The 15,998-nt window shown below is 44.3% G+C and overlaps 1 protein-coding gene across 2 annotated transcripts in view; it reads left to right on the top strand.

The window, feature by feature from the left end:
- Positions 1–15,998, top strand: part of cdk14 (cyclin-dependent kinase 14) — a 173,668-nt gene that overhangs the window by 108,552 nt on the left and 49,118 nt on the right. For both annotated transcript variants that reach the window (XM_041941703.1, XM_041941704.1), the window contains 2 exons: positions 8,719–8,782; positions 14,305–14,353. In XM_041941703.1, coding sequence (XP_041797637.1) covers positions 8,719–8,782; positions 14,305–14,353 — 113 coding nt within the window. The remainder of the gene's footprint in view (positions 1–8,718; positions 8,783–14,304; positions 14,354–15,998) is intronic.

Here is a 15,998-nt window from a genome sequence, read left to right as displayed (position 1 = left end):
CCGAGGGTAACGCAGACAACGACCTGACAAAGACTTTGGGGAAGACACGGACTTAAATACACAAGTGAGGACGACTAATGACACACAGGTGAAACACATCAGACAATCACAAGGGAGGGAAAACACAGGAAGTAAAGCAAACAAAGAAACATAACTTGAACCTTCAAAATAAAACAGGATGTGACAACACAAAGGAAGAATCTTCAACATAAATCAGACGTGACAAGCATGGATCATGACAGTGCAAGCTTATCTGGCTCAATAGTTGGTTTGTGTGCAGTCTGTCTGATCATCTGAACGGTGGTGTTCTGGCCCTGTCTGACTTCATCGCACGGATGCCACTGTGTTCTCCAGTTCAGCATTGTCATTAGCAATAGACAGATGACAAAAATTACACTGAAGGTGCAGTAAACCAGAGTTATCCTTTAAGTAGAGCAGACATTGAATCATTCTTGGTACTCTGATTACTTTGACATGTTTATTGATCAACAGTTAAAGAGTAATAGAACAGTACAGCAGGGATGTGGGTGGAAGAGCTTATTTTGTTAACTGACTACTTTGCCTTCATGGACAACAGATTGAAGTCTTCCAATAATAATCACTTGATGGTAATCATTTACATGGCTGAATACTGCCAATACTGTGTCATTTGGTGATTTCAGTCCTGTCCAGGGCACACGTGTGATTTTTCCCCTTCTCTGAGGTTAATTAGAGCTGAAAATACTGTACTTTGTATCTGTCAGTGCAGAAATTAGCTCTGTGATAATTAATGGCCTGTCCTGTTAGGCACATTTTGCTGGAAGATGATTTTCTGAGTATCTGAGCTCTAACGGTCCCTTCCCCTGTTTTTGATCAGTTTTGTTGGGTGCACAGGGAGAATTTGCTGTAATTTGTTTTCTGATGGATTTCCACCAATGTGCAGTCCACGGAGAGAAAAGAGAAACCTGCAACATGTTTCTTCTGCTCATCGCTAATGAGCCCATTAACAATTAAACACTGAATCCGGCTCCTGTGGCAAATGGATGAATAAATAAACCCTTAAATAGCTTTTCTGTTCTTTAACCAGACTTTTTCATGGGCCGGCTTCCCTCTGATGCCGCACACCTTCACAGCGTTATTATCCTTGACAGCATTAGGGCTGTGTCACTTCCTGAGCTTATCACCATTCCTTCAGAGCTGCATGTGCACGTCGGGGTGAGCGAGGTGTAAATACATGCTTTCACAGGTGTCTGCTCCAGATGCACGCGGGCGTCTTTAGTAACGAAATAGCGGTGGCGTACAGTCTGCATGCTCTGGCCTGTGTTTGTCTTTAGATAGGTGTCAACATGGCTTTGTGTCTTGCTTTACTGCTCTCTGTCACACACACACACAGGCACACACACACACTCTGAGAATGTCTGTGTGAATTAAGTTGTGGTGGATGAAGGCCGGCTCAGGCGAGCTGGTTAACTAGCTGTCACCACACAAGAGATAGCGTCCGCTGGAGGGGCTGTATGAATATGGACAGGTCTATCTGCAGGAAATGGCCTGTCAGACACAGGTGAGTGTGTTGCTGCACGAGTGTGTGTTTGTATTTCTACTTAAAACACAACGAGCTGCCTCCTTATCTTAGTGTGACTCAAACAGCTGTTTGTGCTGAAGTATGAGCACTGTCTCAGCTGATATGTAAGCTTATGTTTCCATGCATAAGACTTGTTATTACAGCTACACTTTGACTTAGTTTACATGAGCATAATAATGTGATAATGGTCATTAATCAGAGTTGGGCATCGCTGTAATTAAGGTGTTTACGGGTTGCTTATAGGACTGTTTCGTTAATATACCTGTGGCCATGCAGCAGAGCAGACTGATTAATGGCTAAAGATGCTGCCTCCACATTACAGTTTCCTTCCAATGTCGTGCACATTCTTTAAACGTTCTGCCATGATGCTATCATACAGCGTAACCTTGTGTTTATCTTTGTGTGTGCATTACCCTCAGTAGAACACATACAAAAATGTATGACCAAAGGATATCTGGGCTCTGTCAGTGGCCAGTAGCAACATGGAGCCTGTGGGGTTTGGAGGTGTCTCCAGCACAGATCATTTTAAGAGTCAGAGTGACCGTCAAACACAGGTACTCTGTCCTGGCTTCAGTACTGTGACTTAAAGGGGAGGACTGCACACATCATACTGTGATGATGCTCCCTCCATCATTGTGCATGACCGCGCTCACATACTGTCTGTCTGTCTGTGCTTGGAGTAGGTTTAAATGAGCTGAAGGTCAGTTTTTAAGCACAGTGGTGGCCCCACGGACGCCAGTGTTGGTCAGTCCACCACTTCGGTCCAGACTGAAACACCCCAACAGAGATTGGACGAATTGATCTTTCATGTAGTGCCATCACCAGGTCAAAATTGCAATTTGTCTTGTATTTTTCCAATACTTTATTTACCTCAACTGTGATTTGTTTAGTGCAAATTAGCAAACATAAGCATGCTAAACTAAGATTGTGACTATGATTAACAACACTAAATCCCACCTCTGTGGCTCACAGCCTGTTGGTTCCTCAGGAAAACCTTGAAAGATCTTAGCTGTTTCAAACAGGTCACAAGTATTTTAGTTTATGCTTTTTTAAATAGGCTAAATGATGCCTAAACAAACTAGCTGCTGTGGTTCTTAACAAAAGTTACTCCCATAGCAGTAAAGGATGCATTTGGTGGGCACTATGTTGTGGATTTGCTGTCCAGCAGCAGGATGGTGTATGTGGGACTGACTGAAAATAAACTAGTGCAACAGTGTGACATGTTTGTGGACAACAGTGGAACTGTATGGCACAGAGGGATAATATATAACAAGCGTTGGATATAGACACACAGTACGCGTGTGTTGCATTGTTGGTTTTGGTCTTTTTGTTAATTAAATGGTTCCTAACAAGCAATACATTTCTGCATTGACCTTTTTATGCGTCTTCTGCTGAGACGAATGTGATGCTGTACGGAGCCTTTGTAAAGGAACCTCGTGCTACTCAAAACCAGTTTGACAGGGTCCATTACAGCAGCAGAAGGGTGCTGCACGGCGCTGGCACGCATGGTGCAAAGTCCCATTTTCTCTCTGCAGAGACGCTATTTATTTAGAGTGTATTCCTGCTATGAAGACTAAGCCAGTGCACATGCCAGCTGATCTTCCCTCAGGAGAGAGCGAGAGGCTGCTGGGGTGATAAATAATGCCATTTCACCAACAGCCGCTGTGTCAGTGACATGAGCATCCATCTGCTGAAACCCGGACAGGATAGACAAGGCTTACCGAACACATTCCACCAGGTCGCAGTGGGAGACAGCTGATCCACTTGGCTCTGGTTCTGATCTGTTTGACCCCTGCCTGGAGGTGACCCCAATCTGCTTGGCTGTGACGGGGTTGGAGAGCAGCTAGGGGTGGGACAGGGATTTTCAGAGCAGAGGAGGAGATGAAGGCTGGGGTCAGCATTAGGACAGAGAGTAGAGGTAGGAATGTGGATCAGGCAGGGCAGGGGTGGGATGCAGCTGGGACTGGGGTCAGTACTGGTACTTAGGTTTGGATTAAGGGATTGATCGCTGAGGAAACAAATACAACTGACAGACCTGCACCTCCCCAAAGGTGAAAAAAAAATGCTTTAATAAACTTCTTTAATACTAAATAATAATAAATAATACTCTTTAACTATAATATTAAAGACATTGCTTATTTTGATAAAAGCTTATTCTTGCAGAAATTAAATAGCAGGAAAACACAAGACATTGACTAATGGCTGCATTCCATTTAGGTTTTCTAGTTTCCAACTTGTGTGCGTGCTGGCTTACCGTCATAACTCACTGGGGCCCTGAAATTTGAACAGATCTGTCATTAGTGTTCTGAATCACAATGCTTTTCCTGCTGTCATTAGTCAAAATGACTCCTGTCTATGAAGTCTAACTGCATGTGCAGCAGCTCTTTCACTTCCCGATCACAGGTGGAGCTTCAAAAGAGCAAGTGGCTGAATTCATATGAGGTTTGCCAGTTTCAGGTGCTGGTGGCTCACTGTCATAACCATAACCATCGTTAATGTTGTTATTATCAAAAACGGCTGTCATGAGAAAGTTATTTTACTTTAGGAGGGATTTCTCTGACTGTGCATGGGAATATATCACCTACTAGTCTATGGTTAGTCCTTCTCAGCCTGTGAAAACAGTTATATAACATCCTCTGTGGCTCTGGAGGAAAGAACAGGCATTTGCTTGGCGGGGGGTCTCAAAAGATGCTTTCAGCTTGCATTGTGGGAAGTGCGGGATACGGCTTTTTTGATGCTTAAACCATACAAGGCACTGATGCCGTATTCAGGCCATGATGGCCCAAATGACTATTGTCGAATATCAAATTTTAAAAAAAGTATATTTAGTTTTTTCTTTTGTCACGTATTTGTTGCAGGTTGAAAATAAAAATAAATACAAGCAAGCAATGTGCAGCTCCTTTTTCACACCTCAACTGTTTGTAGTGTTAATACAAGATTTTATTTGGATGTAACCTCCAGTGGCTATTGCTTGGCGGCCATTTGCCTCCTGTTTATTGAAATTCATGGAGTTCTGTTTGCTAGGTTTGTCAAAGCTGCACAACTCTACAACCAGAAGGCTGACATGCAAAAACTGTTCACGTCTACTTTACAATTCAAGGGCTTGTGATTGTGGTGTGGATTTTATGCAAATGCGCGAATGCAGCATAAACATGTGCGTATCTCCGCCTCTGCTGCATTGATTTTGAACAGTTTTTAAATCTGATATGTTTATGGACATGCAATACTAAAAGTGGCTCTTTCAACATGAAATTCCCAGTTGTTGTTTTTTTATCTTTTACGGTCATTTAAATCACTTGCTTTTTGAGTGTTTTTTTGGCTAACCAAACCGAAGCAGAGGTCCTGATCATGGTGGGCTGCAGAATTGTTTCCAGCCTTTGATTTAGCAGAGCTGAAACACACAGACTGTCACTTAAGGATTGTTCTGAAGCTCCACATGTCTGTCAGCTGTGCTGTTCACTGCGATGAGTCTGTCTGACCTGCTCTCTGTACCCACATCTCTTTAATCTCTTCATTCTCTCCCCGGCAACATAAATATAATGAGGGTGAAGGTCAGACGCACTGTTTGTGTCTGGCTGGCTGGGTGGGCTGTAACCGAGCTGGCGGGGGGTCAGAGTATCTGTGTCCAGCAGAATATGCACACAGAGCTCAGGGTCATGACCCGTGACCCCGCTGGCATTCCTCTGCAGCAGAACCCTCTCTCTCCGATCGCTCGTCCTCTCTGCACGCCCTCCATCCGCTCGCTCACACGCATTGTGGGATGAGCACTGACCCGGCCGTGCCCTCCCTGATGGATTACCACGTCCTCCCTTTCAACATGCTGTTTCATATTCCGTCGCCGCGTCTGTGTCCGCTATGGAATTCACCGTCCTTGCAAAGGGATTTTTCCATGCAGGATATGGAGAGAGGAGGAGAAGAAACAGCAGCGTCAGTCATGTGTTCAAAAGCCAAACGTGGCCCATCTTTACATGTACCTAACGAAGACAGCAGTGTGAAGCCTGACTCACGAAGCAAAGGCCAACAGTAGCATGGCGTTTGTATACAGCCACAAATGCTTGTAAAGAGGAATTAGACAAAATATGTGACTTTAAAGGACAGGCTTGCAGTTTTCCCAGTCAGGTGTCCATATGAGCCTTGAAACAAACACACTTGATTTGTCCAACTGAGACTTCCTCATATTAGCTTCAGAGAAACTTTTGAAGATGTTTTTCACAAAACAAGGACTGTGGATTTTGTCCTCCATTACTGCACATGAGGGAGGGATCTCTAACTGACCACACCTGGTCCAATATTATTCCAACTGATATGATTAAGCGATCATATCTGTCCTCAGTTACCTTACTGTTACCCTGCTTTGGCTGAAATGTGTGTCTGGGGATGTTCATACATGAAAATGTGAAAGCTGATCTGAGTCAAACAATACATTTCATCTATAGCTCATGTACCAGCCGTCAGACGCACCTCATCAGCCACTGGCATCTTGTATACAGGGTACAGTATATTGTTGGCGACCTGCTACATACTTTTATATGTGTTTCAATAAGGTTAATCGAAAAAAAAATATATGGAGGAAGGTCAGTGTGACAGCTTGAGTGTTTGAGTCCTCTTAAGGAGACTGAGTGAAACCCCTTTTTGAAGCCATGTAATTATAGCCACTAGATCTGATGTGGGATAATATGTCATTAGTCACAAACGCAGCCCAACTCCTGCTTAGTCAAATAGCCAGCTTGATATTAGCAGGCATAAAAGCTGTGACATTATAACTAACCACTGACAAAACCCTTCTGTATTTTGCTATTGTGTTCCAGCTTCTTTAAGTTCATCCATCACTGAGTTTCATGTCAATGTTTTCAAAATGATAGTAATTAGCTTGAGGCTTGTTGCTGGTCAAAACAAGAGACGACACAGCGCAGTCAGAAGGTAGTGTGACAGCGACGGCGTTGATGTGTTGGCGCCAACATATTACATTCAAAATTAAAGGTGATGCTCAGTGCGGACTGCCCACTTTAATCTGCGTTTCAAATACATGTGAGGACGTTGCACATATCACGTTGCTAATAACACTGGCCCATTATACATTAATACTCAAGACACCAACCATTAGATATCCTGCTATCACTGAAAATATAAGAAGCTCCAGTCGCACTGCAATGCTGAACAGCATTAAACAGTGACTCACATTTTCCACTATAGTGACAGTAACTCAACAACATTTTGACAGGAAACGAAAGGAAAGGAAAGCAGAGCAGTGGTGGGGTTGAGGTCAGGTGTCTGACTCAGCACTTCATACTCATCATCAGATTATTTGAAATCAGGTGCAGAGCGAAACAACCGAAAACACAGCGTCGTCTAATGTAATGCACCAAGCGAACTGGTTCGATGGCTGCTGTCAGGGTGTGCAGTGATGTTTCAGCTCTTTTCCTACACCCCCAGCTGCACTGCTGCAGCCCCCCCACCCCCTGATGTCCTCATAAAGACTTTGACATTCATACCCAGGCCCAAACCCACCTTCCACCCAGCACTCCCTCCCTTCACTTCAAAGGCCACTGAACCTTCCCATCAATAATGCAGGCCAGCTTCAGCTCTGAGGAGCAGACTGAGATCCACCCACATGTCCCCTCATTCCCCCGGCGTCACCTCCGGAACACTCCAGTAACCTTTCCACACGGGTTGTGTCCAAGCCTCATGCTTTTCTTCTATTTGTTTTTTAGCGTTTGAGCAAAAATGATGCACAGGTTCAATATTAAACTGCCCAAAGCAACAAACTAAATAAACAACACATATAAATATGCTGTGTTTGCATTTACTCTGCAGAATCTATTTTTTTAATTAAACGAAAACACAGTTAATTAAAGCATTGTATTATATCCCAGTCTTATCTATTGCTTTTACTGCCATGTTATTGTCCTGAAAAGCATGAATAGACAAGAGCATTGATAAGAGAAACCAGTGGCAGTAACTTAGTGAAGGATGACTGAATCCCCTCGTCAGTCACTGGACCCTCTTCACTGTGGTTGACTCAGCGTTTTGTCTGGAACTCGTGTAAGAATGTACACAGATCAAGCTGATAACACTGGGACTTTATTTTAAAAAAAAAGTCCAGAAACTGAGCTGGCAAATTGAACCCCCTTTGTTCTGACCGCTCTTATTGATGTCTCACTGAGGTCGGGCTTGCGGTGCCTTACTGCCCTCTGGTGGTGGTATTTGTTATTACTTCAACTATGACTAACATTTGAATCAGAAACAGACCAACATAAGCTAATCAAGCCTCTGACCTTTTGGAAATTGCTCTGGTTTCCATTAACTTTTGCTTGGTCATGCCCCTTTAACCACATTATTTAGTATTTTCTGACTTGGGATTTATTTGTGTATGTGGCCTAGATACTCTGTGATGGAAACATGCCCTGTGAATACCTCAACCTTTGCTTTCATTCTTCTTTTTCTTTGTCTCTCAGTCATGCCAGTCAGAGCCATCTGAAACAGATTAATCCCACATCCAGAGCACACATCCACCCAGTGTTTGTGTGCATTGTGCTCCAAATTGCTGTAGAAATCCAGCAGTTTCCTGAGCAGCTACTCTAGTGTAGGAGTGTGCTGCAGACCAGAGACAACTGGGAAGTCTGGAAACTATTATGCTTTTTAGCTGTGATGGATCATGTGGAAGGCATGTCCGCTGCTCTGTGTTTTGTCATCATAAACCGAGGCTGTGTGCGTGAGAACTCAGCCTGCCTTTCCATGAATGATGTACTAATCGTGACTATTACACAAGCAATGGAGTGCCTTTGTGCTGGAGGTTTAAGTTTGTCATACAGCCTATCATGGTGCCAAGTCTCTCTATCTCTCTATTACAAGTGCTCATTAGTTTTCAGTAGGCCTATACGCTGGTCACTGGATTTTAAATTAAAATAGATAATTATAATTGGCTTAATTGGCTGCGAGCTTGTGAATAATTGATGCAGTGATGTTTCCAATTATTTTGTGCCAAGTGTTCATTACTGTCATTTGTTTATGATCCTTTCTCATGCTGAATAGCCTAATACGTTTCTCCACTAAAGCAGAAAGGCACATAGAAAATGGTAAATTGGGGTTTTATTCACTTGAAAACTCCTGGACTGTATCGCAGAAGTTTATTGTTGTTGTTTTCTTGTTTTTTTCAGGTCCTCGGCACCCCATCAGAGGATAGCTGGCCCGGCGTTAACTCTTTGCCTCACTTCAAACCAGGTGAGCCCTTTCTTTGTGTTACAGACAGTGACTGTATTCATTCTGTAGGTCCATGCTACCATCTTTAACCCTCACTAAATTGAATCATACTAACCTAACTAGACCAAAATAAAGAACATACACAAAATCCTGTATGATAACATATTAGCATGAAGCCAATTTTTACTCAGCACATTATACAGTATGGTAAAATGTGGGCAGGGGCCTGACATTACTGTCTCTCACACTGTATGATGAAATGTTAGCAAGAAGCCAGCAACATGGTGTGTGCTGAAGTGTAAGCATGGAGATAGTGTTTGTTGAATACAATGTAGGCTGTGCTAAAGCATTAGCATGGGTGATGGATAATGTATGAAGATAGCATGGGCTTTATCAACACTATCATACACACACGGAACCTGTAAGGATGCTATTGATGTTTGAAAAGTTGGTCAGTATAGTAGATTTCTCCATTTGAATAGTGGCTGCTCTAGAAAGAAGCACCTGCTGTTAGATCCTCAGGTGTCAATACCAACACGTGTCATACAGGGTCAGCATTGAACATGTGAGTTACAGGCTCCACGACATGCTAGCACAGTCTGCACAGTGCTGAATGACACCAGGCTTTGTGCTAACACTTTAGCATGTAGTTTTTGAGGGATCTGTGTCACTCAACATGCATGCCAGCACTGAGCACCAGAGCCACTGGTCACATTTGTTTATATGCTCAGTACTCCAAACCTGACCATCAAAATGAACCAGTGGGACAGTCTACCAAGAGCTCACTGCACTCCATTAATGCAGCAGCAGCAGCAGCAGCGGCAGCAGCAGGAGTGGGGGTGGCAGCTCTGCCAGGGCAGCCATGCCCGCTGGGAGCTCATTAGGGCTTTTTAGAGGGAACATGAATAGAGGGATTGCAGATTAGTGTTATCTTACAGAGGGAAGACAAGCCGGAGTGGAGGAGAGGGGACAGGCGAAGATGGACATAAAGAGGGTTAGAGTGATGGTGCAGGGCAGTGAGGCATCACAGAGCCATGTGACCCAGCCTCCTATCTCCAGTGGCCAATTAGGGACCAACTGGGGTGACTCTCATGGTCATATGCGCACACAACACATACAAATGTAATCTCTCATCCTGTGGCCATGGCGACAGTTGGCTCTCGTTTGCCTCTCACACACTGTGTTGAACAGCTGTGCAGCTGTCTGAGCCTCAGACACACACACACACACACACACACACGGGCAACTGTGCCTGGTTTGAGCCTCCGAGCGTTGCATCTGTTCATGTGATGTCTGCAGATCTGATGCTGTTATGGCTGGACTTTCAACAAACACAGTGAGAGTGAGACGCTACCAGAGATCTGGTAAAACTTAACCACATGATGGTGCACTTAAAGCATCCCAAAGCCTCAGAGTGACAGTAGAGGCACAATCGGAGAGCACAGTAATTATGACAGTCAGACAGTGATTCACACAGGAGAAAGAAAAGAAAGGCTGTTCAGATGTTCCAGTGTCAGTGATACAAAATAGATTAATGTAACTGTCAAAACTGAATATTAATCTGAGGAATTCACTGGACTGATATTATTCTCTGTACAAACTATTTGCCCTTGATGAGTTCTTTGCAGTATTCCAATACAATAAAGTCAATGGGCTCCAGAGCCTGCAGTCAGCAGCAGATGGCAGTATTGCATCAGTGTGGGAAAACCTCCCTGTGATTGAGGAGAAGTTTCCACAGCACTGGGGTCCTCTGAGCTGACTGCTATCTGCACACTTTCCCAAAACACAGCGGCTGATTCTATTTTTTGGTTGTGATTCATCACATTTTCACTATTACTTCATAATATTTTCCGTTGTTTTTTTAATTTTTTTTCAGCCCAGCGTTTGCAGTATATCTTTAACGTTTGGATTTGAGACATGACTGTGCGGCTTGACCTCAGAGGAGAGGCGCCACTTATTTTTCACATTTCTGTGGTTGTGAAAAGGTTCCACAGATACTTCCTCATTTCCAGTCATATCTCGCTTTAGCTCTTTCCCTCTACTCCTCTGTCTTACCTCAGGTCAGAAAACAATGTTACTTACATGTCATACACAACAGTAAGCCAAATGATGTTTATCTATAAGAATTAAAAGGAGAAAATGGGAAAACTGTTTCCCAAAAGCTGTTATTCATCCAGTCTTTATCGAAACAGGCAGTCTCGCTGAGCTCAAGATCTATTTTTCAAGCGAGATCTGTGTATAGAAAATATAAGGACAGACAAGCGCACAGAAAATCAGAACCACAGTTTGCATAGCTCATAGTGGCAGATTAAAGAAAACAGTTAACAAGTGCCCTCTACAAGTCAGTGTAAAGCCACCATGTCTTCAAATGAAACGTGAGATTTGAAAGTTTTTGTCACCCATTCTAGTTGTAACTAGAAAATCAGTTGTTCCAGTTTGAACATGAGGTGATGACTTTCATAGATAAATAATGTACAATTCAACTCCCCTCAAGTGGTTGAATAGGACAATCCCACCTTTTCAGAGAATGAGTTGTGAGTTTATCTCCTGTAATGTGTTGCAGTGTGCTGTAAACAGTCCAGAGGCATGCATAGATACAATATCATCATGTTCAAGTGCAGGCATAATTGTAGATTACACAGTGTTCTGCAGACTAGCAGGAGAGAAGCATGATTTGTCTCATGGCTGAGATCTCATTTTGATCTTCACCTTGTTTGTCAGGTGTCGTGAGTGAAAGTCCAAAGTGCTTAGAGCTGTTTTCATCTGAGAACCCCAGGGGATGGGGGTCTGTGACCTTGAAAGTCGCATACATTAAGTTTTGTTAGCATCTAAAACTGTGTTTATCGTGTTCATTCAAGCTGGTCATTTCTCTCTCTCTCACCTCCACTCTGCCTATTTCTGGGTACTCTGGCCGGCAGCCTTCACCTCTGGTGCTCAGGAAGCCGGGGCCGGTTCAGGCCAGCCCTGGCACTGAGCTGGGTGACCGGACCCGCTGTCGGCTAGCTGGCAGGCCGAAGGCCGAAATTGAAAGGCAGTTGGACGGTCGGCGAGCAGGATTAGGCTGGCAGCGTGGGAGGCGGGCTAGCTCGCCGGGTGGCTGGCTAGCTTGTGCGGTGGCCGGTCGGTCGGCGGCTCAGCCTGACTGTGTGTCCACATGGCAGTCTTGGCTGAGATTAAGAGAGCAGCGCAGAGCGTCGCACACTCGCAGCGTAATGAACATAGCTGTGGAAATATGGCGAGACTGTCTCACCAAACTCCTCTCAAAATTGGGACAATTTAGTGCGGTCTGGCTTTGGAGCAGAAGTACATAGCTCGTACAATATTACTCAACAGCATTTGTGGAATGATAGCCACTCCTTAATTTGGCAAGATAACATACGAAGCAACACACATTGCAATGCAATTTCAGCTATTTGAATTGCTTTTCCTGATAGTCCTCTTTAAAAGTCAGTGCGGGTGACGCAGCCAGCAGGCATTTTAATATGGCAAAGCGGGAAAATCAGGTGTAATCAATTACGTAAATTACAGTTACATTCCTTTAAGGTGAGCCAGCACACTTGCTCGGCTTTCTCAGGCACTGAAACTGAACAGCACATTGTTAATGCAATGAGTTACACCTGTTATAGATAACAGCTCTCATGTTTTTATGTTGTCAGGATAAAAACAACAGCCTTGTCAAAGAATCATACGTAGTTTCAGTGGCGTGCACAGACTTTTTGAAGGGCAGGGGCGAAAAGGAAAAAAAGGGCACATATAGAGTGTCCTCGCCACTGAAGAGGGCACTTTAGAGCGCGTTTTGGCGTCCAAGAGGGCACTTTAGCACGTGTTTTGGCTCCCAGGGGCCACTTTAGCGCGCGTTTTGGCTCCCAGGGGGCACTTTAGTGCGATTTTTGGCGTCCAAGAGGTCACTTTAGCACGCGTTTGGGTGTCCAAGAGGGCACTTTAATATGCATTTTGGCTCCCAGGGGGCACTTTAGCGCGCGTTTTGGCATCCAAGAGGGCACTTTAGTGTGCGTTTTGGCATCCAAGAGGGCACTTTAGCACGCGTTTTGGCTCCCAGGGGGCACTTTAGCGTGATTTTTGGCCGCCAAGAGGTCACTTTAGCACGCGTTTGGGTGTCCAAGAGGGCACTTTAACATGCATTTTGGCTCCCAGGGGGCACTTAAGTGCGCGTTTTGGCATCCAAAAGGGCACTTCAGCGCGTGTTTTGGCTTCCAAGAGGGCACTTGAGTGCGCGTTTTGGCATCCAAAAGGGGACTTTACCGCGTGTTTTGGCTTCCAAGAGGGCACTTTAGCACGTGTTTTGGCTCCCAGGGGGCACTTTAGCGCGATTTTTGGCATCCAAGAGGTCACTTTAGCACACGTTTGGGTGTCCAAGAGGGCACTTTAACACACATTTTGGCTCCCAGGGGGCACTTTAGCGCGCGTTTTGGCTTCCAAGAGGGCACTTTAGCACGCGGTTTTCAACAATTAGTGGCACTAAGACTGATTCTGTTGTTTTGGTCAAGGTGAGGTTGGAGTTTGGAACAGGATTTACTTATTTAACGTGAAACGCCTCTGTGGCTGATGTCACCCAGGTCGCAGTCATCAAACAAGGTCGACTGGACTTGGTTTGTAGATGCTTGAAAATGTTTCACCTCTCATCCAAGAGATTGTTATGAATAATAAAAACTTCCTGCAAGTTCATGTTATGGGTGGTGCTATTTATAGCACACTCCATTTCTGAATATAAGCCTGCTGTGAATTCTCAAATGAACTATTTGAACCATAGAGAGACCTAATAACTGGCCGTCACTGGGCTAAAACATATTGAGGAGGGGTGAATTACCTGCACTGTAATGACTGCTGTTGTAAATTCAGCATAAAGGATGTTTCCACGGCATTAATTCCATCAGTGTCAGGACATGCTCATCACAGTGAACTCATACTGGTTTTCTTCTGCCAGTTTCTAAGTGTGTTTAAGTTCCTGTCTCTTCCTGCAAACACTTATTTCAGAGGCATGCCCTTTGAGCCACACTGAGCTTTCAATGCGAGCCAATGATGAGTTTCATTGATGATGAACTAGCAGCGACTGGGAAAAAATGGCCAAATGGAAGCAACAGAATCTGCTCAGTGAATAAAAACAGTGTTTCTCCTCAATAAAGAAACTCAGAGTAGCAGAATGGGGATCATGACATGACTCTGTTGTTGTACTGATGGAACACATGCTGTGGTCATGTATGTTATACTGAATTCATCAAGAAAACAAGGAAATATGGAGAAAGTTTGGAGTTTGCATGTACAGCAAACAGCCTCTGCAGCAAATCAGAGCAGGAGCAGATCAGGAAGCAAAGAGGCTTCTCACTAAAACGTCTCTTATATTGGGTTTTACTTTATGTCACTATTTGAGAATTTAGGATATAAGACATGAATGTTTGCAATTAAGCAATGCAGCATTTAACTGGCAGATTGTCAGCATGGGTTTTGTCTGTATTCAGGAGTTAACCAGATGCCAAGTGATACTTCAATGACTGATTTGTTGGTTTGTTGTCTTCCCATCACAGACCGCTTTACAGTGTACAGCGCTAAGAAGCTCAGACAAGCGTGGAATAAGTAAGTGAACTGTTCAAATACGAGTTTTGCATGTGTGTGTGTGTGTGTGTGTGTGTGTGTGTGTGCCTGTATATGTATAATGTTATGTCATAGTGTGTTGCAGCTGACGGGAGCATTATTCTTCTGGTTCCTGTCTTTAAAGACAAACTCCCGTGGGTAGTGAACACACTGTCATCGAGCTCACGCACTCTTTCCACACTTTCTGCGGCCCACATGCTCCCCCTCGAGCCGACACCCTTCCTGCAGCACACGCGTGTGGGATCCTGCTCTGGGACATGTGAGGCATATGGCAGAGAAAGGGCACCCCCCCCCCCCCCAGATGTGTGCCACCGTTTGCCTCAGGCACACATCTGGAGGAGAGACCACAGGGGGCAAAGGGGAGTTTGTCTCTTTTCCACAGGGAATTTTAAAGCAGCACCAGGCAAGTGATTTATGTAAAACTGCAGCTGTCTGATCAGCTGGAATCACAAAGTATAGCTGCTTCAGCCAACATCCATCCCTGCCAACCAAAGCCCTCATCACAACGGGCTCCTAATACCTGGATTCCTCCTGTGATTTAGAATAATTACATAGGTCATCTGTGTCCTTAATCCTGAGAGAATATGGGAAGAATCTGCCTGTTATCCATAATGTAAGAATTACGCCGCAAATTACTGACCTCAACGTGCCAAACATTCCATCTCTGCATGAATCAGCATCTCGGTCATCTGGGGTTGTGTTCGTCAGTCCCACGTCAAGGCTCGTGGAGGTTTCAGTGGAAACGATGGGCGTTTTGATAACATTTTGGGCTGAGCACCTCAACAGCAATCCTTTTGGTTTGACGACTGATTGATTGATGACATTTGAATGAAAGCTGCTTTATTTATCCCGACTAAATTAGCCTCACCTAGCAATAAAGAAACTGCTGTAAATTATGTTAAATATAGTTTCACTAAGTAAATTCTCGTAATACAATGGCTCATCCCCTTTCACACTAAAGTGCGTGAACACTTCCTTCAATTAACATGTCTATATAAATACATCGACCCAACCAGCCTTACAACTAATTGACCAGGTTCATTTTTAGACGCTGTGTTCCACCTGGCGATCCTGCAGTGACATGTGTGTCCACATTGCTGATTGCTTCATGTCTTCTAGAGGTTTTAAGTGCAAGCAGTTGACCCCTGACCTCAACCTGTTTGCTAAAATTTGAGTGGCACTCATATGAAAGCTTTGCAGCCTCAATTTTAAAACTTAAACTGAGTTATTACATGCATTTCCAACATTTAAAGATGTCTATTGAAAAGCTTTGATGCCAAATGGAGAGCAGAGTAATGTGGGTTGGGGTGGATTTTCCCGCCGCTCCCTCTCTGTCCGTCTGCCCCCCCCCCTCCCAGTCTCGTGGCCTCGCTCCAGTCCAGGAGGAAATAAAAATGTGAAGAAAGAAAGTGAGGTGGAATGTTAATGACCATCACTTCCTCTCTGCTGTCTTTTATCCCAGGCCAGGGAACGATGAATTTGATATGAACCTATACGCTCACTTTGTCTCTGCCCTGGGAGTTGGCTCGCCCTCTCCTGCTCTCTTGTTTCTGTTTTCAGCCTGTCTGTTTTCTCTCTGCTGTTTTTCTTCAAATGTGAATGATGGACATACAGTTAATCATTCAGG

Source organism: Chelmon rostratus, chromosome 8, assembly GCF_017976325.1.
Source record: "Chelmon rostratus isolate fCheRos1 chromosome 8, fCheRos1.pri, whole genome shotgun sequence".
NCBI lineage: Eukaryota > Metazoa > Chordata > Actinopteri > Chaetodontiformes > Chaetodontidae > Chelmon > Chelmon rostratus.
The sequence above is the reverse complement of the archived record's forward strand: the minus strand, read 5'-3'. Positions and strand labels throughout refer to the sequence as shown.